The sequence below is a fragment of the Argentina silus genome, assembly GCF_951799395.1.
Source record: "Argentina silus genome assembly, chromosome: 13".
Taxonomy (NCBI): domain Eukaryota; kingdom Metazoa; phylum Chordata; class Actinopteri; order Argentiniformes; family Argentinidae; genus Argentina; species Argentina silus.
This window is the reverse complement of record NC_139667.1, coordinates 5,054,076-5,079,467: the sequence shown is the minus strand read 5'-3', so window position 1 is coordinate 5,079,467 and position 25,392 is coordinate 5,054,076. Positions and strand designations below refer to the sequence as shown.

The window sequence follows — 25,392 nt, the reverse complement described above, 5'->3', positions numbered from 1 at the left end:
GGTGCTGGCGTATGCGATGGGTATACGTCATCGATTCAAGGTGCTTCGACAAATCCCTTGGTGGAATGTTAAGGCACACCAACACCTTCTCGGTTGCTTATTCATCGCTAGGATATGAACAACTCATGCGTGCGTAAAGTTGTCTTACTGAGATTGGATTAAGCCGGCGCTTAAGTGGACAAGTTAGGATTCCGGCCATAGTAAATAAAATCAAGACTATCTCTCCTACAGTTGTCCAGGCCCTCCTTGGCACGTCAAAGTTAATCTAAGCTATTAACATGGTCCCTGTTTTAGCGGTTGAGGTCAGCATTTTAAAGTGAGTCGGAACCAACCTTAATACAGATAGTTGCAAACCCCCCATCCGCACATATCTCCCCTATGTGCTGTGGAAAAACAGCTACAGGCCCCTCTACAGACTTCAGGGTTTAAATCCCGTCCATTGTAGTCATGTCATTAAATGAAATTGCCCATCTTTAAAAGCTAACATTAATAACTGTTATGGTACAGTGTGTATGTATGGTTGTCTCTGAGAGACGGTTGAGCCTATGCATCCTGTTGACAACACTCAGAGGCCCTCTCTTCTCCATCTCTGCTCGAGCCTCACTCCCCTCACCTCCCCCCCTTCGGCTGTAGACCTCCTGAGAAGGCTATCAGTGGTGGTGCCATGCTTGACATGCTGTGATGAAAGGTGACAAGGTGAGTAGTAAGACTGCTGAGTCAGGTGGTAGGTAGGCAGCGACACAGAGGAGAGGAGAGCTCAAGGAAATGTCTGCTCAGTACATTTCAGTCGGTCTATCGATTAAAAAAACATTCACGTGCAGTATTTAGGCCGATGAAAATTTGAGGGAGATGAGGAGACGAGAGACATAGTTTGAGTGCAGTATCATGGTAAAACACAGGAATCACAGAAAAAATACTTTTAATAATATATATATATATATATGTGTGTTTTTTAACAAACATGGTCCACAGTTCAACCTTACGTGCAACAATGAAAGGTAGCCTAAAAGCACCAACAGATATCGTAACAAATGTTGCTATATCTGATAAAAGGAGAATCCTTCCCTCAGAAAACCTAGCAGCGGTGCCGTGGGGACAGAGGGAAATTCATCCCATCCTTGTGTGTCATTTCTCAGCCTGCGGAAAAGCCCACATTTCTGCTGATGTTGCAAAGTGTCTCTATGAGGCTAATACTTGATGTCAGATTCTATACTCACCACTGCATTAGAAAAGAGAGGCAATTCACCTGTACTTCCTCATCTCTGGAGCACTTTTCCCACAAGACTTAAAAGGGGCAATTTGGCATTCAAACAGCAAAGCGGTCTCTCCACTACTTTGATTGGGCTGGAGAAATGTAATCACTCTCAAATTAATAGATGGAACTTTTGGATGCAAGCACTAACCATCTATAAGATCAAAATGATAGTTTTAACCATGTTTTGAAGCTATACATTGTTTGTTTTACAAGTAAAACAAGCCTATATTTTGGGTTCTAATGTAGTAAAACAATTTGACTCATGAGGCATTTCTAAGTCATAATCAATGGCTATTTATCATTAATTTAAAAGTCCCAAAATTGATGTACAGTACCAATGCCAGATTGCCCCTTTAACAATATGTTTTTTCAAGTTGAAATTGAAAAGCTGATGACGAGGTTCTTTAGTAATGTTAAGAGTGCACAGTATAAACATCCATGTTTTTGGCTGTTTCTCCCATTTTCTCTTCACCTTCATTATCAACACTTCAACAACCAGGAGGGGCACACAAGTAAATTGGTGGGAGGGGGAAAAGGATGACAACAAAACAAAAAGGAAAACAGAAAGAAGTGCCAAGCACTGAGAACTGGCATACTGCAGTTGTCTGTCAGTCACCTAGCAACAAGTCCTCCCCATCACTTAGCCCCCGCCTCCCCATCTCCCGCTGCGCTCTCTAATTCAACAAATCTGCTCAGAATGTATGGCTGCTCTCCTGACAAAACGCATTCTGTGCTGGGGGCTAAGGACGTGGGCCTCCACTGAACACGCCACTCAGCTGCCCATTGACCACCGGGGCCTTTCTCTGCACAGACTAAGGAGCTGGGGACAAAGCACCTGAAAGCAGGGGCAGCTCCACAGAGAAAACATTTGCTTGTAATTGTGTTTGACTGCGTAATGAAAATGATGTTCTTTTTAAATTTGGGCTTGTTAAGGCCACACTATTCTCCTTTGGTCACCTGATTATTGTAAAGAAGCACCCCATCCCCCGCCCTATGGGGGAAAATATTGAGAAATGTTCCAAAGGCCTGCCCACTCTTTACTATAACCCCTCTTATGTTTCAAGTGTTCAGTGGCAACAACATAAATATGAACACCCTGTTCATTACTAGAATTAGGCATTTCAGGGAGGGGACACACACACACAAACACACACTTACACTCACACACACACACAAACACACACACACACACACACACACACACACACACACACACACACACACACACACACACACACACACACACACACATACACACAGAAAGCTCTGTCATGCGGTTATAAAACCTGCTCTGAGTTGTGAAGCATTGAGGAGGTAGCATTCCTGGTGCTACTTCAGATAAACAGGCCATTAGTGGAAGCAGCATTCTAGCGCCAGAACACTGCCTCAATGGACACATTCACATCCAGTGGTGATTTGCACTCTTTAGCCTCTAATTTTCTGTTTCATTAACTGGACCTTTCCACATTCCACATCCATTCGGTTCTCTTTTGTCACTTTTTTCAACATTTCTGTGATGACTGATGACATGTGTTACGTCCAACTTGTATCAGGGGCAGAGGGTTTTTTGTATGCCTCAAGGTTTCCCTCCACATCTCGTATGGATAGCTATTGAGGGACTTAATTGCTTTAGGACGAGGTCCTAAAGCAAAAAAAAAAGGAAACATCGAAAAGCACCCCTTTGAGAGAACATGAAGCTTTTAAAAGTCACAGGGGAATAGAGAGAAACAACATTTCCGATTTGGGTGTTGGTGACCCCAGTACACTCATTGACATGTTTCTTTATGGCCTCCTCTAACAGACATGGATGAGAGGCTGGCTTGCATGACCCTGCCTTTGTAATTTGGCTTTTCACCCATGCACACTTTTACCTGGATATGTCAGCATCATTGTTCGAGTCAGAGGCTATATCTCAGGCACTCAGAAAACGTGCTCTGTTAGGAAGTTAAAATAAACTTTGAGGTGCTCTACAGCCGTACAAACTGAATTCCTATAGCCTCTGTAAGCTATTGACAATAAACCGGGACAACAGCATCCCTACCAATTATGCAGCATGTTCCACAACTGTCTGGTATATGATCTGGTAAAATTATTCTCACTATCAAGAGGACTTTTCTTGAGTGCACCTTTCACATTGGATATAAGTGAACATTTGCTGACGAGACTATCTCAGGGGGCGCGACTGCAGTGGGAATTGAACCAAACACACCCTCTGATCCCTCTGCAGCCTGTTTCCCTAAACACTGTAACGCCATAGTGGTTCAACAGGTTTTACAAAGAGACGGTTAATAGTCTGCGAGGTCAGATGTGAGTGGCCTCAGTGTAAGGACTTGGTCACACTTGAATGGTTGGAGGGCTTGTGGTGACAACCCAACTAAATTAACGAGTTCCACCAGATTGACAAGCCCCTGATTTATTTGTTTTTAAAAGTGGCAACAAGTGAGAGTGTCTGTCTGTGGGTGTTTTTGGAACTTTCTTTCACCATCAAGACCCCAACTCTGACACCAATTAAAGAGATTATGTCTGAAACTGAGAGGAAAACTATCGCGTGTGTGTTACTGTGGTGATTGCTTTTGACAAGGTCACAGGGTGCCATGCAAAAGTGCATGACCTTAACAGAAATTTACTTTGGTACTCAAATGCCCATTTGACTAATATCTTTCTCTACATGTTATAATCTCTAATACATTTGGTTCATAACTGAAAGACCAAAACCTGCCGTTATGATAAACAAAGGGAGTAAAGGACAAGGCTGTGTCTAATGAATACCATATTAACCATAGCAACCTTATTAAAATCGGATGGTGTGAACAAACGATATGCGATATGGTTTCGTCTTGCAACTTATTCTTGATAGGCTTTAGTGATCAAACTGATGATCAAATTAAAAGATGCCTGAGGTTACATCAGCAACTTGTTTGCAAGCCTATAACTCACATTTATATCGTACCTTATAGATGCCTGCACCCATAGGATCAACATAGAACGGTAGATGATGACGATTCTTGTAATCTTGTCATCTCCCTTCACGATGGTGCTTACGTGAAAAAACGGAGGCCCACCCCTTTTAATTCAAGTTAAGTACTGTAGGCCGAGACGTGAAAATGCATGCGAATATTAGTGGTGTTGTTCTAGGATTAGGCCTGACCATGAAAATCCCAATTAATACGAGCCTAAGGCTTATGCATAGGTTTTAACTCGCTTATTAGGACCAATACCACACCTAGACACACCTCTAAAAATAATGACGTTTGTCTTTAACTTTGACTGGACGCGACTCAATTATGATAGACGTGATCAATTGCGATTAGAAGTTCATACTATTAATGAGGCGGGAAATTGGTCGGTGTAGAAGATGAGATAACGAATTACATTAAAATACAGTATACTTAGTCTGTCGCTATCATAAACATTAACAACAGACTACAAGTGTCTTCTGTATATGACATATTTTCATAGACCTATTCAAGTGATTCCAATGATTTTACCATTTTTTAAGTCCTTATGACTATTAAATAGATGGAAATCAAGAGGTCACACGCATGCACACACACACACACACACACACACACACACACACACACACAGGTGCACACGCGCACATACGCATACTAATACACACACACACACACACACACACACACACACACACACACACACTCTCTCTCTCTCTCTCACACACACACACACACACACACACACACACACACACACACACACACACACACACAGTGGTACCCTTAAAAATAAGATAGCCATAGATAACCACGTATCAACCAATGCAACAAATCATATGCAACAAATACATGCTGTTTAACTGCAGAAAAAATACATTCGATTTGGATAGAACTATCTATTTTAGACCAACATTCTTTGATACAACCAATAAATGCCAATTTGACGCACTGTAAAACGGTTTCATGGCCAGCTGTACGATGCAATTTCAAAGGGATGATGGCATAAGAGAATAGCTACATTGATTTTTCACTGGTCTATGTCGTTTTGAAAAGTAAATACGTTTTTGAAACAGTATTCCAAAGCACCATGTAGCTAGTAGGCTGAGCCTCGTGTTTTTGGTGTGTAATCATTAAAACCTGTTGGCTTGAGGATATTGCCAATAACAAATTATGATTCTTACCTTATAGTCGAGGTTAGGCCTATGCTTTATTCTGATACAATTTCGTACGGAACAGGGGAAAAATTGGACCTGGCTTCCTCCATCATGGCAATTCTGTTTTTGTCTGTTTTCACGTTAATTGGCAGCGGTTGAACTGGGAGCCGTAAATCAAGCACTACGGAGTGTATTAATGAGTTGGACCACCCAAGACACTATTTTCTCCCTAGTTTCTTGATGGACAATGTAAGGATACTCGAGTCTGCCACGCTCTGAAAACCATGAATGAACCTTCACAAGAGCAGTGGTTCCCTATCCCCTTACATTTCCAGCATATAGGCTAATACAACTGAAAATGTAGTCTAGTTCACAAAACTAGTATGTATGACACAACTTTATCTTCAGATTTTTGTATTAGTTTTGTATACGTTTTTAGATGTGTTTATTTGACATGCAATGTGTTTTTTCAAACTGAAATCAGCTTTGTTCGAAGGGGTTGCAGATGCACTGAAAACTGTAAAAAAATAAAATAAAAAATAAAATAATAATAAAAAGAACAATAAACAATAAATTATCTTTCAATAAACGTGAATTCCGTTGGCCTACAAGATTGAAGACTACTGATTAATTGGATTACAATACCTTAAAGACATGATTAGGTAAGTAAAACAACAAACGTGCATTGACGGAAGACTTCACATTTTAAATGACTTGCCTCCAGCTAATATTTTATAAAAACATCCACTTGATGTAAGCAATTTCAAACGAAGGCCTATTAAACATTATCCTAAAACATATTGCCCCTACACAGATAAAAGCCATGTTATTTTTCCCGAAAGCCCTTTAATTATAGGCCTACTGTTTGCTGGTCATGTTATGTATGCAATGCATCTACCATGCGCCTGAGTAGGCCTATGGAATCAAAAATGTTATATACATATAACGAAAGACTTTAAACATGTGAAGGGCCTGAACAAATACTTTTAAATGCTTGATAAACCATGGATTGAATAAATAGAATGAATGTAATTATAGTAAATATATCCTCAAAGAGCACATTCCTAAAGCAGTGAGTGAATGCGAAAATAAGTTGTCTCAACAAACCTAACGTTATTAAATTTAAAAATTAATATTACGATAATATTGTTTTCACTTCTTTATAATTTTCGAGCTTCAAGATTAATTTATCGAAATGTAGGCTACAAATCACTTATTAACTTTTCATCAACTCTTCCTTGGTGAACCCATATTCAGTCAATCAGCCTTATCATCAAATAGCATTCAACAAGGAACTGCTCCTGTAGCGCTGTACAAGAGCAATGCATTGTATACAACTTAATTCAAAATACTTTTTTCAAATATATTGTTCAAAACCTGCCCAAGAGTAAGAGAAATAGCTGTTTTCCACACAAATGAATTGTGAAGGCTTTTAGCATGGGCACATTTTGAAATTGCTCAAATTGTCTCTCATTATCACAGCTCACAAAGCCAGACCCCTGGCAATAACACATCAAGGCTAATCTTGATTAAAATGTATTCCTTTTATACGGGGTACAGAATAGCAGATTCTACCAGGACAAAATTGATATGAGATGCCCAGCCTTGAAACATTCAACATATCTACAGATATTTCTCACTGATAGGGAATCAGAATGAAGCAGTGATTGGAAAACATCCATGTGTAATAGGCAACAACTTCAATGTGTCGTAATAAAACAAAAAAATCTCGCCGTTTTCTTTTGTCACTGACTACCGTCATGTCAGTTTGAGCGAATGTGAATGCGAATGTCCGTGTCCTTGAAAGTTCAGGCTTTTCAACTCCTCTCACTCACCTGTGTCACCCAGCTCATTAAAATCCCTCTCATTTTGATTAGGCTAGAATTTAAGTCAGAATTTCAATCAACACAAATATATTTGGGCACTCCCTTCCTCCTTCCAACACTCACCCACTCTCTGCCAGGCTGTCCTAACTCATGGAGGGCAGTGGAGTCCCCACAGGGAAGCTGAATGCCCATCTGAAGGCCCTTTTGTTCTGTCACTGTGGCTTTTGAACCCACATCCTTGGGCTTAAAAATGTCTTTTCTCCCACACCTGTCCCTGAAATGTATTTTCTCTGTAAACACTGTGTGTGTGTCCCTCTTAATGAAGGGACCCCAGAAAAGCAGTTTAACCAATTACCCTAGCCTAAAAAATGGAGGGGGTTGGCTACATGGGTATACAAAAAGGGCTCATGCAGCTATCTGCTGTAAGCTGTTCTCCTGAACACACTGCAGGGGGAAGTGGCAGAAAACTGCTTTATGTTCAACAGCTATGCTTGTTTGGCTGAATGAATAGTGACCACCCACCCCAATAACAATACTAACACACTAACCCTGGCGATATGGGGTTGTTACCTAATTCGCTATGTGTACGTAAGTATAGCAAACCAGAACACTACACTGCACCAGATTCATGGTCAAAATGTTGCTATCACAAGTACAGTATTATCTCAAATATCACAAATACAGTAGGAGAACGTACTGCTAAAAGAAGAACCTCAAAGGGTCCGCTCAGTCAGGTGGTTACTTATCCAATGAGGTGGTCTCTTTATGGCTTACAAGCACCACATAGGGTTAGGGTTAGGGTTTAGGGTTTAGGGTTAGGGTTTAGGGTTAGGTTCCATAACAACGTGCAATAGGTGTAGGTGTGTGTGTGTGTGTGTGTGTGTGTGTGTGTGTGAGTGTGTATGTGTGTCCACAATGAGGACGCTTGACCCCTCGGGTGTCACTTGAAGGGTGAAATGTAACCTTTTCTCAGCTCAGTACTTACCCACCACGAATACCAATGACACTTAGCATGGGTATTACACCACACAAGAAGACATTTGGAGGAAGTGTTATCTGCTTGCATAAATCTTTATTTGTGTACTTTTGGGCATGGTGTTGGACACAGAACATTCCACAGAGAACAAGTCTGGGGAATCTCCCAACACCCAGGAAACAGGATAACCATTGTTTATTGTAATTCATCAATCAAACTGGAACATTAATTGAAGGCACACTTGTGAAAAATACAGTACATCTTTAAGAGAAAAAACATTTGGAGTTTGTAAGCGCTAACCCATTGGCTGTGGTCATAGGAACAGATATCACATCTGTAAGGTCCCTGTTTACACGAAGGATCAGCTTAAATGGCAATTCTTAGATTAGCACCATAGAACACTTTACACTACCTGTTATACAGTCTTGTGGCCATGCTGCATTGAAATGACCCACATGTCATGGGTCTTTTCTTTATGTGGAACTGTGAAAACACTCTGCAACAAGGCAACAGATCCTATCGATCAAGAAACCCCCCACTTGAACAATAGTCAAACATGTGTGGACATAGAATGCCCTGGCCTTGCATGAGGTGTGCTTCATACACAGTGTGGAGACAGCAAAACAGTACTGACACGAGCCGTATCCTGACTTGAGATATGGCCAGAAATAGCTAACAACTGTGCAAATCCATTGGTGCCATTACCATCAACAGCATGTTTTCTTTATTACAGAGGTCGCGCACATTGCATCTCAAATCACATCAGAAATCAGGATACAGACCATTGTTTGGAATGATGTTATGTGATGTAGAGTTCAGGCAGGAGAGATGTGTGGATAAGTGTTACCAAAATGTAACTACAGTCCCTTAAAAATGTGTGTAGCCTAGCTACGCCGGTGGATTCTGAGGCAGTTCACAAAGAAACCGCATCTTTCTTTTTGGAAGGAGGAAAATGTCTACACTGATAAACAGATACGTTTAGAAGAAATAAAATGACGATCTTGATGATCTGACAATATGCAACAGCAAACACTTAGGGGGAAAGAGCCAGGTAGACATCGTCTGTCTTAGCTGAAACCACGGAAGAAGAGGATGTCAGGATCCTGGGGAGGAAAAGGGGAGGATGTAGGTGAAAATAGATCGTCTAACAGCATGCAAAAGGACAGGCTCACCACTGGCTACATGCTAGAGAGAAAAACATGCAGCAACTGAGGGCATGCGGAGGGACAGGGAAGCCACTCACACTGCGTTTATCAGAGGCAAGGAGAGGAACAACTTGCTGCATTCCACACAATGGAACCATCACTGACCGAAGGCCAATCGGAGAGAGATGGAAAAATTCAAAAAAAAAAAAAAAAAAATCCTAACACGTTTTAAACAGAGAGAGACAAAGCTTCATACCTCACCACAATGCACAAGTGGTCAAACGCATAGAGCAACACAAGAGAGCTGGAGAGAGTCCAGAGGAGAGGCCTGCAGGACCGTACTGTGTAGATTCCACACCGACTAACAGTACGCCCTCCAGATCCTCACATCACCCTCCCTCAGTGACAGACGACTAACCATCTGCAAGGATTTCCTTAAACTCACTTCAGACATCCCAATTCAGGTGCTGGCATCTCCCATCCAGAGAAACCTCCACCAAAAGGCACACAAGACACCGTCACAAACTCACAGTCCCCCGTGCATGCACAGAACGCTACAGAAAATTCCTCACACCATTCCTCTGCACACTCATTAATGGACAATAGTAATTTGTTTTAAATATGTGTATTATGCATTTTATCGTTTTAAATGCTTATGTATGTCAGTGATGTATGTGGGATCAATAAGGGAATGTAAAGTTAAGATAAACCATGGCGACCATAGCTGCTACACAGATACAGTCACAGTGGAAAGCATACTCTGCCAGGCACAGTGTTCATCAATACAACTAAAAGACACCAAATCTTGGGGAGTGGGAGGAATTAAGAAAAAGTGCAGCTAAGGACTTGAAGGGGTACTTAACAAGTTCATGGCAATGCGGGGAAAAAAAAACACAAGCCACATCAGCGACCCTTAGAGCTAAAACCAGATGGGATGAATATGTATGTGGCCATCGGCAGAAAGAAAAAAAGATAGAAATCATAATTTCAGCTCATTATTTTCAGCTTGAATAAATCTAACTTTGTGTCAATACATAGGAAATTAACTCCACTGGAAGTGTGACAAATGGAGGGTTTACAATACATGCCCCAATTAATCCCTGACTCGCCTCGACTGTGATGCAAAGCTAGCCAGTCACATAACAGTATCAAAACAAGCGGAATTCTATCACTGGGTTTTTCTACCCTACAATGCAATATGGGAGTGGGGCGGTGGGGGGTGGGCGGTTGTCAACAAATACCAAAGTTTTACTCTGACACAAATCAATCAGTCCCATATCTGGACAAAAACAACAGCTGTGACCCATGGGCCATAGCTGACATTAATCCTAAATCTTCCAGTCAGTGCAGAGGAATGACAGGACACAATGTGGTGAGAGGGAATGCTGATACTGGGTCTAACGAGGAAAGGTGCTGATGCTAATGAGTGCATCCGTGGGCCCTTAACGAGGCCGCCTCGTTTGGTGTCCTAATTTACAGCGAGCCGCGTCTCAGGGGTGCAGGATAATGAGCTGGGCTGGGATTCCCAGGGCAGGGGGTTGTGTAACCCACCTCACGCAGGGGACACAAACTCCCACAATGTGTGTGTGTGTGTGTGTGTGTGTGTGTGAGTGTGAGTGTGAGTAAGAGTGACAGAGAAAGAGGGTAGAGAGAACGTGTGTGTGAGTATGTGTGAGAGAGATACAGTGTGTCTATGTCTGTGGGAGGCGGGGGGGAAGGGCGACTAAAAGGAGGGAGGAGGGAGGGGGGAGAACGGCTAGATGTCATCCCTGCCTGATACGCTTGTTTGTACACTCCCATCATTGAATCGCTGTGACCAAGTGAGAAAAGCTTGTGCTCTCTGTGACAAACTGACCTCGGGCAACAAGTACACTCACGGATAGAGGATATGGAGGGAGAGAGAGAGAGAGAGAGAGAGAGAGAGAGAGAGAGAGAGAGAGAGAGAGTCAGAGCACGACGAGAGATGAGAGAGGGAAGTGCAATAGGGGAAGAAAAAGCGATGCCATATTCAACGCTCATTAAATGTGATATTTTCAATGAGATTATGTAGCGTTGGGTCCGACTGTCTGTCGAGTGTGTCTCTTCAGTCTTAAACAATGAGCTGAAGCTGAAGCGTCCATGACCCTGTTTATGAAACACTTCACCGTATCGGATCAGAAAAGAATATCCCATCCTCCGGTGGGCATTTAGATCCCTCTTTCTTACCAGGCAACCCTGGAAAAAAGCGGTTGCATCGCATTCAAGAGCGAGCTAGCAAACACAGAGCTCAGTGACCTCAGTGCATAAACCATTCGCAGAGTATGCATTGAGCCCCTTCCGCCCCCGCCTCTTTCTGCTGCGTCTGCATGGCTGCATTAGTCAAGCTCAAATGGGTTTCCGCCATGAGAAACAGAGCATGACATGCGCTAAGCAATGCCAGGCGGATGACAGGCCAGCTCCATTTGACGATGGGCGCTGCTGATGCGGGCGCTTTTTGATGTGGAGGAATATACGGGCAGGGCGATTCATTATGAGACGGCAGGTGGCCTCGGACCTAATGAGTCAGCCATGTGTGAAAGATTTCACATGGAAATTAAAAGGAATAATGGAAAATATGCATATACAGTGGCATGTTGTTCTCTGAGCTATGGGATCCCATTGGAGTTTTCAGATGCAGCCACATCATGGAATGAACTAATTAGCATGGTCTCACAGTCTGAGGTAAATCCCAGTAAAATGTTAATCTCTGCATCTACAGTAACTCAACTAGCAAGGGCCACACAAACCCTGATCAGTCGCCTTCGGTTAAATGTTTGCTCACACTTCATCAGTGTATTGCGGTGAGAATGGGTAGCTTCACACAGCTCTAATTGACACAGTTAATAACAGTGCCCCCCTCTGGCTAGCTAGCTAGCTGGCTGGCTGGACACTGCTCTACCAGTAAGCAGGACATTGGTCATTCTTCCGGTCACATTTACAGGACTGAATAGGAACAGCAGACTGAGAACAGGGGGGAGGGGCAGAAGACAGGACATATGAATGAAAAATAACTTCAAATTCTAGAAACTGAGAGGCGCAAATGGTTTGAGTGTCTAAAAAGCTCACTATAGGGCCATTTACAGATTATACACTGAAAGAAACAGGTGACAAATCTAGAAAAACATAGCTCATAAATGAAAATATTTCTATTCAATCATTCTATTAATTCTTTTTGAGTATGGTATGTAGGATACACCGACTATCGGCCTCTCTAATAACCGAGGCTGTAAAGACACAGTAGGCCTTATACAAAAGTCTCAACATTAAAATTTAGAATAAAAAATGGCTCCTCTTCCCCAGCCAGTCCATTCATCAGGTGAATCACAACAATCCAAATTATACCTGATCTGTCAACTGCTCGCCACTGAGCAGCGTTTGAACGTTTGACCTTCCAACACGGCTCGTGACATTATGTTGACATTTAAAGTAATCCCTCCCACGGTTCCTAATCTCAGTCGCCGTGGACTGCCCTGGACCATCCCCTGAGCTCAGGCTCTTCCCGTGCATCCAGACACACAGACAGACAACTCTGCCACACTTGGGAGTCCACACATGAAGCCCGTGCCTTAGTGCCACTGAGGTGGGGTTGTGTCACAATCACAGACACACACGGACATCATTGTGTCTGTACTGTACGAGAGAGTCTTGTGTGTGTGAGCGAAAGAGAGATATTTCACCCCTCCCAGTCGTCAGTGTACAGCGCAGTGGGAGTGTGTGGCACCGGACGAAAGCAACCACTTCCCTAGTCTTCTGCACCACATGCGTGTTTCTCCCTTCGTGGTAAAACATCCCAGTCCTGACAGTTCTACAATTAGGTCCATATGGCATTGACTCCACTCCTCCCTTCTCTATGCATGAGCGACTAATCGTATACATTGCATAAAGCACGGTACAAAGTACAGTTCACAACATCATTGTTGCGGCAATAAAGTGAGTCAGGCAAAGGTCAGATTTGGTGGATAAGATCACGTACAGTGTATGTAAGGGATCATTGGCATTGAGCACTTGATGCATTTGTTATTCTCTCTGGATATTCAAGAATAATCTGTCAGGGTAGATATCAAAGCATGCAGGCACACAAGGGACAGATAGCTACAACAAAAAAGGATTTCTGACACAATGAGCTGAACAGATACAGGTAGTTGAAATGAGAGAACCTGGACAAGGTAACAACCCATTTATTAAGTGATACATTCTGCAAACTAGAAATTTTATTTCAAACTTCAAAAGCTAAAAAATGAAAGAAAGAGAGAAGGAAAGAAGGGAGGAAATTCAGGGAGAGAGAGAAGAGAAAACGCATCAATTCACAAGCAAGGAATGCAATTTGTTCAATCGACTCAACAAATAGTACAATTTAGTTCAGGGAACAAAGCTTTTTAACATTTTCTTTTCTCATTTTCACTTTCTCCTTCGGAGCTAGAACATAATACAAAATATACAGTTATTGAACTTTGTAAAGTCAATCACAGAGGCCTCTGAGAAGCAGTTGAATCAACATTGACAATACTTATCTACAGCAATCTAAAGCTATTCTTGAATGTATTCATAAATATAGCAGACATAAATGTATGTACGCACATTTCGAATGCTTACAAGGTTACCCAATTGTTAAACACTTGCATTTGTTCAAGGTATGACATCATCTGCAGGAGTGAGCAATTAAATAAGCTTTCAAGATTCAACAAGGAAACATGAAAAAAAAAAATGTATACAAACCAGAAATGGTTGAAAAGGTGTACCATGTGACTACCAGCATAGTATGCCACTTTGTAGATAAGTACCCTAACTTGGAAACACTTTATTTGATCTATTGTTAGCTACAAGAATATAATGTAAGCATTACTCCTTGAAGTGTTCCGTTTAACAAGTACTTTAGGGGCTAGAGTTAGACTGGGTAAGGCAAATCGGTGAGCTTATTAGTGAGCTGAAAAGGTCAGCAACGTGGGGTCCAGGTCCCCTGTGTAAGGGGACACACAACCCACCACTGCTAAGGGTCACACAGTAACGCCACCACTGAGGTACATCAATATGTACAGTACGAGAGGGTGAGAGCATTAAGATCTCTTTGACTTCAGCCAGGTTTACCTCTGAACTGTATGAATATACAGAACTAGTTCCAGGCGAGCAAAGGACACCCTGTAAATAGCTTTATATTTTTTTTTTTCAGAACGTTATTTTTTGTGAAAAAGCTGATAATATAGACGATCAGTGCATATTTGACCATTGTCATTTAATTTCACCTAATATCTCTCACATCTTACATTTCTAGAACCCTGAACTTTGTTACAATTCTAGATCTCTGAACTAGTTGAATGTCACAAAAGGGAAACACGTTGGTGAAATTACACAAGCAAGGGGTTTGAGGGCATTCTTTTAGTATAAGTAAGGTCAATCAATTTCCTAGTTACTAAAACAAGCTATCATTTGCAGTGGTCACTTTATAGATATTTATCGATGCTTCGAATTTGCACACTTCAGTCAATACGCACATGTGTTTGCCCAACTCAGTAACTAAGTTGTCTGACAAGAGCACAGATTCCGACGCATCGCAATGGCCGAACACAACAAAGCATTTGAGAACTGCTCTCAATAAACTACACAGGGAACCGAAGTTACTTATTTCTAGAACAACCACCAAGTATCATACGAAGATGTTCCCTATAAACGTTATGAGGTATTTGTAGTTTTATGGAAAAGGTTTTGTAGTTTTATGGAAAAGAGAAGACATTGGATGCTTGGTAAATGCTAAGCTTTTGAGAAAGAGTTTTCAGTCATTTCATTTAATTTCACTGTACATGTAGGTCAGTGTGGTATGGTACCAGGGGGGTCATGTCATCAGTGGATGGATATACAGTGAAATAATTGAAAAGGAACTGCTGAAACCATACCCACACCACTGCAAAGAACAGCAAACATTCCCCTTTCAGCAACAAAAATTAAGTTATCCAACCATCAACTTTTAATCTAAGGAATAACTGCTGTAAGGTGGGGGAATGGAGACGTTATCTAGTATAGTCAGATTTGTGTTAAAAGCACAAATACATCATAGACCAGCATCATTTTAGAGCCATATCATTTAGGGAAGCAGGAGATTTACTTGAACGTTCAAAAACATTGTGTACGGATCTAAAATCTGAATATGGCCCTTACAGGAGTATACATAGGCTCCCGTTACATACAAATGACATGCCTTGTTCATAAGGTGTCATATAACACCTTAGTCACTGTCCAAGTCCTACAGCATATGCAAGTAGTTAGCTTTGAAAGCTGGTTTGTTGACCACAGAATTATGATTTTGACCTTAAATCCCCTCCCCCGACCTAAAAAAAAAGCACAGCAGCACAAAATGATAAAGCTGTACAAATGACATAGGTCATGTCCGAACATTCATACTGCCTACTGTTTAAAATAATTTACAACATACTAACCGTACTACAAACAATTTACAATCTACGATCAAGTAAAAATTTAGCCTGTGCAGTAAGCAATAGGCCTCATTCAAACTTCATCATTGGTAACTCCACCATTGTTCACAACAATTGGTTCAATTTCTCTATACCCAGACCTCTTTTTGTGGGACTGAAATCAGAATTCCAGAATAGCGTGGAGGGTATTCCTACTATCCTGGCATTTCAAGCATACTAAATTATGATCAGTTTCCCATACTGCAACACTTCCTAATCTTGCATACTCGAAAAGCCAACTAAATGCGTTGTGTGAGTGTTTGGACATGACCACAGAAATTTGCTGCTTACCGAAAGAAAAAATCTCATTTATGAAATAAAATAGGTTTATTCCCAGTCTGTGATTATCTAACAAAAATACAGTAAATAAGAAACCTGCAAGTTTAAATTGGTTAAGAAAGATTTTCCTTGATTACTTCATGTATGTAGGTACTTATAGGCCTACATGGAAAAAATAATATACACACTGTATTTCTGTCACAAAAATACTTTAGCTTATAAGGACAACAGATGAACAAAAAGTTTGCACTCTACAAAACAAACCATCACGGGAAGATAGTAAACACCTATCCAAGATAAAACAGCTAACAGGTTTGTGTGTTCTCGGTTTTGGCGCCTCTGTGCTGTGACAACGTGGTTCCCTTTACACCAAAACACAGGGAGAGAATACAGAGGGGCAACCGCATTTTCAATGCTTGAACAATATTATTCCTCCAAATTTGAAAGTGACGAGGACATCTGTAATTGTTAACCGAATGGATACATCACTGTCTTCCTAATGCCTTCACTGGTGTTCAGGAGCCTTAGTGACATGCACTTATTATAGAGGCATTGCTGTATGCTTCTTATATAGATAATAAGTGTTTGTGTGATTGACATTTCACCTGTTTAAGGCTTTATTAACTGTCTATATGGCAAGTTCACAAAAAAACAAACAGGTCTGTACTTTGCACAACATATTGTATTATATCGTTTCAATATCATAATTAATTATCAATCTATCATGTAACATACCATCATCAGGCCAGGACTGAATTAAGTAATATCTATAGATGGGCAATAATGAATGGTTCTGTGACAATGTACCATCTACAACTCGCAATGTATCAAGGGGCCAAATTGAGAGGACAACATAGTAGTAAGTTTGTTGCCTGAAGTTAAATCATTAGATTGTCAGTTGGTTAAAGAGAGAATCTTAAATTCAGAACGTCACCCTGCATGTTACACACACAGGACAAACTGTCCAAATCCTGAGCAGAGCCCAAGGATATTAGATGGACACCTTCACCTACAGTGTTTAATTCTAATTGATTAATCATCCAAAAACAGTGTAACAAAGTATTTTTGCTCACTGCACATCTAACTCAAGCAACATTATTTATTCCTCAAAGGTTTAGGTCAAAAAATATATACATACATTAATTTGCAACAATGCATTTTTTTAAACAATTAATTGGAAGAAAATAAATCTAAAATAAAACAATTTCTCTTCAAGAAATATGTCTACGAGTTAAATACAGATTTAGTCAGTGACTATTCTTTTTTTTCTTTCTTTTTTTTTTTTTTTTTTTTAAAGAAGGGAAAAACCAACTGCGATCAATCAATCACACACTATAGCAGCAAACTGTATTGTGCTCTGGCTCCTGGTGTAGTGGGTGAGGTCTCTCTACTGAGAGCGCGCTACACCACCCAGAGGTGCTCTGGAACCAGGAGAGCTCATTGCATTTAGTGGATTTGTTCTTGGTTGTATAGATTAATATAGACATCAACTAAAAAGAAAAACCACCGAAAAATTGTTAAAAGAAGACTGAGTTCTTACCAAAATCAGAATGGATGGTAGTGTTTCTAACAATGAGCACTTACACTTGTAAAATCAGATTATCAGATAAATTCTGAGGTTATGATTTAACTCCTATCGGTACCAAATAAATTGTCTGTCAAAAATGAAATGTGCTGACGACATGGGACGTCATTAAACTGAAATATGCTATTATCAAATCATATGGCACCCGTCATGGGCATTTGTGACAGTTTACATTTAGTAAATAATAGTAAATAATCTCACACTAATGACACAAGAGGACGTGTGAACTAGTCAAGGCTCTGACTAGCTGGCATAAACCACTGTGTGTCATGGACAGGTTAATCCTTTTGTCATCACAGACAACTAAAAAGTGATTGTGTCAGATAAAACGTTTTTAGTTCAAATAGCATTAAGTCAACTTAATCCTTCCACGGTCATACAAAGCATTATCCTGAACGTGTGTAGGTGAAGAGTATTGAGAGGTTGTATTGTCTTGATATGGAAAGATGGACGGGGGGGGCAGAAGGTAATTAGTGAAGTAACATTTGCCTAAATCTCCAGCCTGTGTGGGTTTGTCATCTACTGTTCACCACCATACTGTAGAAAACATAAGCTACCGATTCACAGACAAACTGTACTTCTACACAAACACACATGCACGCACGCACGCACACGCAGCAGGTGTTAACAGGTGTCAGGTGAGCTTTATCTTTAGAGACTATTGTACATAGAGGAACTGCTGGGTTGTTTTCTGTTTACAGGAGGTGAAGAAGATTATCTACCCCCCCCCCCCCCCCCCCCTCCCCTCCCATCACATCCCCTACCCCCCCACCCCTACCCCCCCAGTACACAGAAACACAATGAAGGACAGTAACACACATTACCATACGTACTATAGCGTGTACAGAAAACAATGTACAAAAAAAAGTAGAAAAGCAAAGGAGAAATGTCAATAATTAAATCAGGATTTAAATGGTTTGATTTAGAGAGCTTACTGTGCTGTGAACCTATACAATTTACCCGTTTCTTCAAAGAGCAAAGACTCAAACTAAAAGAGAATAAGAGTGGGAGGATACATCATCTGGAGGACAAACAGTAATATTCACTGAATAGACATTTGTTGGAACTCCAGAAGAGCAGGAAGAAAGGCAGACAGTGCATAAAGGTTCTCCTTTTCATTTCTTTCATTTTTTAACTTAAACTCAAGCTGCATTAAATACAGGCTGTTTGTACAGGACAATTGCACTTCACAAAAACAGAAATATACAAACACACACAAGGAAATGTGAATCAAATTAATTACAGCAACAAAAAAAAAAAAAATTGTTTCAGCTGATTATTTTAAAAAAGAAAACCTGTTGGACTCGCTAGTTATGGTTTAGGTTAAAGGGGAGTATCGGGTTGGATGAAAATAAACGTGAGACAAAATGGAGGGGGTCCTGAACTCCAGATCGGACTGGTGCTGCACTATCCAGGGGGGTGTGTGTGCATCTCCTCCTCCTCCTCTTCGTCCTCCTCCCATCATATTCCCTTCTTAAAAATGGAACGCTCAGAGGGGCAGAGAGACTGCTGAGCTGAGCTGCTGTGGGTCTTGAGAGGGTGGCGTTTTGTAAACTCTGTGCTGTGTTAGTGGCAGGGGGTTGTGTTACCACATGTCGTCTGTGGACGCTGAGTCCTTGACAAAAGAGGGAAGGAAGGAAAAACCCTTCAGACACTGAGTTTACGTCCAAGGGGTCTCGATTTCAATTCCTGGAGGTGCGCAAATGTGTGGTATCTTTGTACCCAAGAGGGTTCTCACCCTCTCCTACAATCTATTTAGGAGCTTAAACAGGAGTACATGGAAAGATGTAAATAACTAATTGAGAAAATTTGTGAAAGCAGAGCCTTCCGGTAATTGATATTGAGATCCCTGGTATAAACAGCATTTTCTTAAAATATATACAATAACAGATAAAACGTCTTCTTGTATTCTTAAAATGTACCCATAATGAATTGTAAAAAAAAAACTAAAAAAAATCGCCAATTCTGTGTTTCATAGGCTATACTTATGATATAGCAGAGGTAACTCATTGACACCAGAAAACCCAGAAACTGAAAAAACAACATTGTTCCTGCTACATAAAGCAGGGACAATGTTTTAATGTTTGTCTGAATAGCACACACTTGTGTTTCAGAATAGCACCCCTGTGTTTCAGAAGTTTGTAAAGCATTTATTGTTAGTTTGAAGTTAACTATGTTTATAGATTGATTCACAAACTATCATTAACAGTTATAACTCAACTGAATTTTGTTGTATCCAAGGTTTTTAACTATTTATAACAAACTATGCCTACAGAACGCTTTACAAACCATGAGCATGCAATGTCTAATTTGTGACAAATTGTGATAGTGAGTGTCATCATGACAATGTTTTGATTATGAATAACAGCATAATGAATGAACTTTATGAATGAACTTGTTAGTATTGACTGCTTCAATAACTTCTTACAACAGTCTTTAAGATTGCGTTCGCGGACTCTTGAATATGATCCCCATTGTGCATGCAGCCAATTAACTGCAGCAACCAAAACAAGCCTATATAAACGGCACAGATTGCCCTTCCACTGCTAATACATACAAGCACCATCCATTTTTTTTTTGTCCCCTGGGGCGTGTGAGACAAAGGTCAAACAAGAGCAACCAAAAAAAGGGAGACCATTCTTCCCCAGAAATCAAATTGCAGAACGTGCCTTTAAAAATATGCAAATGTTGCCAACTCTCAAGAGAGTGGCCATCTTTAACCATCAGTAACACCAGGAGTCTACCGATTAGTAACACATGCATGATTCATGTGCTACAAAACACAATACCACTGTGCATAGATATAGCCCACAATAAAAGCCAGACAAAAGGGACCCTATTATTATTATTATTATTATTATTATGACGATGATGTGAATAGAATCTTGATTTGATGGGTCTAATCCTTGAACGTGATGACTGATTCAGGAGGGCACAAACAACCACTGGCTGAAGAGAAGGACAACAACATGGAAACAGCACCTGAGCCATGGCAAATACAATATGAAGACACAAAATCGCGAGGGCCAATACAAAAACAAGCCAATTAAGAACCCTACATGATTGGAATAGATCTCACAAAAGAGAATCCAATAGTTAACTTTTATCATTACGGAAATCAATGGATGACTGTTTTGATATGGGTGATTTCTCATCACTCAATTAATAGCTGGTTTCAGAGACCCAGAGTAAATAAATTCATGGGTAGAATCGGGCTGAATTGGGGCCGATCCTTCTCTGGACTACAGAGTTTCTGACAAAAAACAAACAAACTATGAAACTACTTTAGTCCAAACTACCATCATATTAATTTAAAGTGTAATTTATCCGAAGAGGCTTAAAATGGGTCTGTGAAACCAACTCAGCTTCTTAGCTGACTCTTATGAAATTATAATGGTGAGCCTGTACTGTTCCTAAACTTGGTGACAGATAATCAAATGAATCTCGCTTGACATAAGACATTTTGGTCTCTTAATATATATATATAAAAGGCTGCAATGTCAAATCAGGAGTGAACTAATAACTATCCATTATGTAACAGGAGGAATCAAATGTGTGCTAGGATGTTATGGTATGGAAATGAATGTTGTGGGCTACAAACAAGGATGATATTCAAAAGAAATATGTTTTGTGTCTGAATTCTGAAAGTGTTAATATCTTGTTCCAAATGATGTCGATGAACAGATGTCAGGAAAGAAACAGAAAACAGCAGTGTGTAATTGTTTCTTTTCCCGTGAACTATAAACACAAGTGTCCACAAAACACACAGAGAGACAAACACACACACACACACACACACACATTCAGTAACCCTATTTTACAGCTCAGTACTAAACAGGTACCGACTGAGAAAGTACTAGGAAAACCGTTATTGTGTTGTATTACACTTGTATTACACTTGCCGTTTCTTTTCTTTTTTTCACTGACACAAGCACCAATATGTGCCATTTATGAATAGGTAGTTACCAATTGTGCTCATAAATAAAGCTCACCTTTATTGGAGGAAAGTACCTGAAAGTAATCCGTTGTTATCACATAGTTACCACAGTTTAGCTTCGCACCTACTGGGTAATTACTAGACAACCAGGGTTATACTGTAAAGTAAAGGGTTACCAAACACTCAGATAAACAAGCTCTTCTAAGTGGACAGCAGCAGACAGGAGATACTTACTGTGTCGTCACTTCGGTAGGGGTTGAGTTTGTTGTACACTGCTTCAACAACGCTTCGTCTAAGACACAAGAAAGTAGAGTTTAGTTTTGATTTAAGGATTTACTGTGCAAAAGAAAACACAATGCAGAGACCAAAGCAGCACAGTTTTGCAGCACAGTGATTGCTAGCATTGTCATTGCAATAAGGTTTAACCCAGGTTGGACGCGCTTATTGTAAGCGTCAATGGATAAAGGCGTCTTCTAAATGACTCAAATGTAATACAATGGTTTAGGCCAGAATTTCAGGGCAAAATGACATTTACACAAACTATTTTACATCATAAACATTTGAACAACATTTGATTTAGTTATTCAAGGTAAATAAAAGAGAAGATGGCTCACTCACTTGCTGGCCAGTTCTCCACCTGGAGGGAGGTTCGGGATGCTCTCTGATGCTAATGTCCGCATCACATGGACCAAGTCTGGAACCCCCTCGTCCCCCTGCTTCTTTATGATCTCTATCAGAAAAGTAAAACAAATATATTCTCTGATAGTGGCACACCCACATGTGGCAATTCAACGTAAAGCCCCCCCCCCCCGCGCCCTGCAAATGTGCCACAATTTGGTCAAGTCAATTAATTGGTTGCTATTCGCCTATTCATATGCTCCACCTTCTACTCTGCTCTCCAGGTATTTATCCAGCTCCGCCTCCCTTTTCACAGCATCTGGAGATACCTTTGGGGCACCTGGGAGGCAGATCAGCACCACACTCATATTGTCCCGACTTCCCTGTTCAAAGAAAGAGAGCAATACCAACAGTTATGTATCAAAATATACTTGGACAATTGTTTTATACAAGACATGCAAGTAACACATGCAAGTAATGCAGCAACACATGGACACAGTTACTCATGCCTCTTCATGAGAGGCAGTGATATGCAGTGTGAAATATGCATATTAATCTACAGCATGCTAACATCCAGCCAGGTAACACGTTGAGTTTACATTGTTAAAGATTGTGTTCACTACATACTGATGGGCCTCACCTTGTACAAGCAAGTATCAACAATTTCATTGCAGACTCTCTCAAGGTCATCTGTCACTTCTAGCCTGGACCTGACAAAGTCACACAGTTCCTCATTGGCCATGACATCCCAGATGCCATCACAAGCTAGAACAATGAACTCATCTTCCGCCTCAGACCTCTCAATGGCGTACACCTCGGGCTCCGGTGAAACAAGCTGCTCCGTGGGGCCCTTGCCATGTACACACTTGTAGTCGAAGTCTCCCAGGGCCCGGGACACGGCCAGAGACCCGTTGACTCGCTGGATCATGACAGAGCCGCCGGCATTCTGGATCCTCTCCTTCTCAAGTGGGTTGCTTGGCTTGTGGTCCTGTGTGAAGAAGTGCACCGCGCCACCGCGACTGAGAATGCCCCGCGAGTCTCCGCAGTTGATGAAGTAGACGTGGCCGGGCGAGATCATCACCCCAACTGCGGTGGAGCCGCTGCGGTCCACGCCGTGCTTCTTCTCGGAGATGGTCCGCATGTGCTCGTCGATCTGCAGGAAGCCTGTGCGGATGCCGGTCTTCACGCTCTCCACGGAAGGCTCCTGCTCCAGAGCACTCTGGAAGTCTGGGTTACTTGTGATGTGCTCCAGCAGGTGCTCACAGCAGTACTTTGCCACCTGGGAGCCGGCATGCCCGTCATAGACCGCGAAGAAGGACCAGGGGTCGAGCCCATGAGGCAGGCCAATGACAGCCGTGTGCGCATCCTCCATCTCCACCCGCCAGCCCTGCATGCTGCTCAGGCCATAGGTCAGGTTGTTACCCCCGCCATGAGCATTGTGCTTCTCCATCTTTGGCTTGTCCAAGAACGCCCCCATTGTATCCCCCTTATAACCTTCAGAACAGGGTTAAAAACAAGCAGACAGAAGAGATTTTAAAACACAGGTGAAATGAAAAATTACTCATTTTGACAGTCAATATTATTGGAAGAAACCCAGTGATAACAGAACTTTTGAGGTTTAGCTAAATACGCTTAAAATAACAAATGACTGACAGGGTATAATATCTTAAACTGGTTTATTCTCTTAAGACTTAAGATGTTTATTTAGTAAACAACCCAAAAATAACCATATCGGATTAAATATTACTTCTTTATGAGATGTATGGATTAGTGAGAGGCAGATGACACAGCTGCCATCCTTTTATGGCAAAAAGATTAGCACCTTAGGACTGAGTTCATGCGTCGCACGCCGCTCTGGTCTAAAAATAGGTGAGTTGGATACATATTTGGTTCACTAGCTAGAAACATTTACAGATGAAGAACTCGCTAAAAGCCATTCTTTCTCACAGGTGTCAACTATTGTGTAAGTCGAAAACAAACAGACAGAGAACAGCACTGCAAAAAATGTCACATCGACTGTCCAAATAAGCTACCAGACAGTTGTTCATACTGCTATTACCTTCTCCTGAACCCCGTAACCAGCGGTCTGGGCAGTGGAAATTACCGCTTCAGTTACCAGCGGCGCTGGCTAGCTAGCTTAGCAGCCAGCTAGCTAACGAGCTCAGTTTACAATGGTTAGCTAGTAGTAGAAGACACTGTGTAGCTTAAAACAAAATCACAGAGAAAGGGGGGCTGAAGTTTTGATGATCACGAAAAAACAAGTATGTTTTCAACTATGTTAGCTAGCTAGCTGGCTAGCTTAAATCTGCTACTGTCGGTAGTGTCTCTGTGGCGAGCTGACAACCAAAATAAACAAACAGCCTGCCTGCGTCGTCGTGGGCCTTGGCCCTTGAACCTCACAGTTCATAGCATTGACGGGCCTTGCTACACAGACAGTGCCCCACGGCCTATCCTCGTTCTACTAGTGTGGCTAATGAGAGAGGCTAAGATTAGCTAGCTAGCTCTGGATGTCAGACGATCCGAGTTCAACGGTACCCCGCGGCGGACGCGCAACCCATTCATTGGGACTTACCGAAATCCGAAAGACCTGTTCGTAGGTGTAAGTAACAGCGGCACAGAAGCTGCGACAGAGGCTGAGTGACTGCAGAAACAGAGACACCGACGAGATGGAGGGAGTTGCGGGTTAGCTAGCAATCACCACTCAGTGCATTCAATTTGTGAAAGTGAGGAACTCCCTGTTCTGTTTAAACCAGGGATGCATTACTTTATCTAATTTCTTTACACCGTAAAGTATATTCTAAAGGTTCCTCCTCTGAAGTTTTAGGCCGGAGCTGTTATGGCCAAATAGTGTCAAGCCGAAACGCTTAGCCCCAGCCTCTTCGCTTGACAGCTTGACAGCTTGCACCTAGCTAGCTAAACCAAACAGGGCTCGGGAAGAACCCGGATGTTGCAGGTTGCGTACTTGAAAGCATTACATCATCCCTATGAGGCACAGGCACTCAGATTGACGCAGAATCAGATGCATCAAAATCCCCAAATTAAATCCAGACTATAATACACACATATTCGTTTAGAGTCCACCACAGATATATAGACTAAACAGATATATAGGCTAAATCTTTTATTTCATAACATTCTAATGGAATATAAAAGCGTGGGAAACAATATAGTAAATATA

The 25,392-nt window shown here is 41.4% G+C and overlaps 1 protein-coding gene across 3 annotated transcripts; it reads right to left on the bottom strand.

Moving 5' to 3' along the window:
* Positions 1-8,283: 8,283 nt before the first annotated feature.
* ppm1aa (protein phosphatase, Mg2+/Mn2+ dependent, 1Aa) lies at positions 8,284-25,070 on the bottom strand. Of its 3 annotated transcripts, none has more exons than XM_083683670.1 (6): positions 24,787-25,070; positions 22,855-23,708; positions 22,480-22,597; positions 22,215-22,326; positions 21,831-21,888; positions 8,284-9,271 (listed from the first exon to the last, which is right to left on the bottom strand). In XM_083683670.1, exons 2-6 carry the CDS (start codon positions 23,689-23,691, stop codon positions 9,236-9,238), a joined length of 1,161 nt encoding a protein of 386 aa, XP_083539796.1. In that variant the 5' UTR covers positions 23,692-23,708; positions 24,787-25,070; the 3' UTR covers positions 8,284-9,235. The 3 variants fall into 3 exon arrangements, with proteins under 3 accessions (XP_083539796.1, XP_083539797.1, XP_083539798.1); XM_083683671.1 differs by lacking the exon at positions 24,787-25,070 and adding an exon at positions 24,274-24,386; XM_083683672.1 differs by lacking the exon at positions 8,284-9,271 and adding an exon at positions 18,443-19,274.
* Between the last annotated feature and the right edge of the window lie 322 nt (positions 25,071-25,392).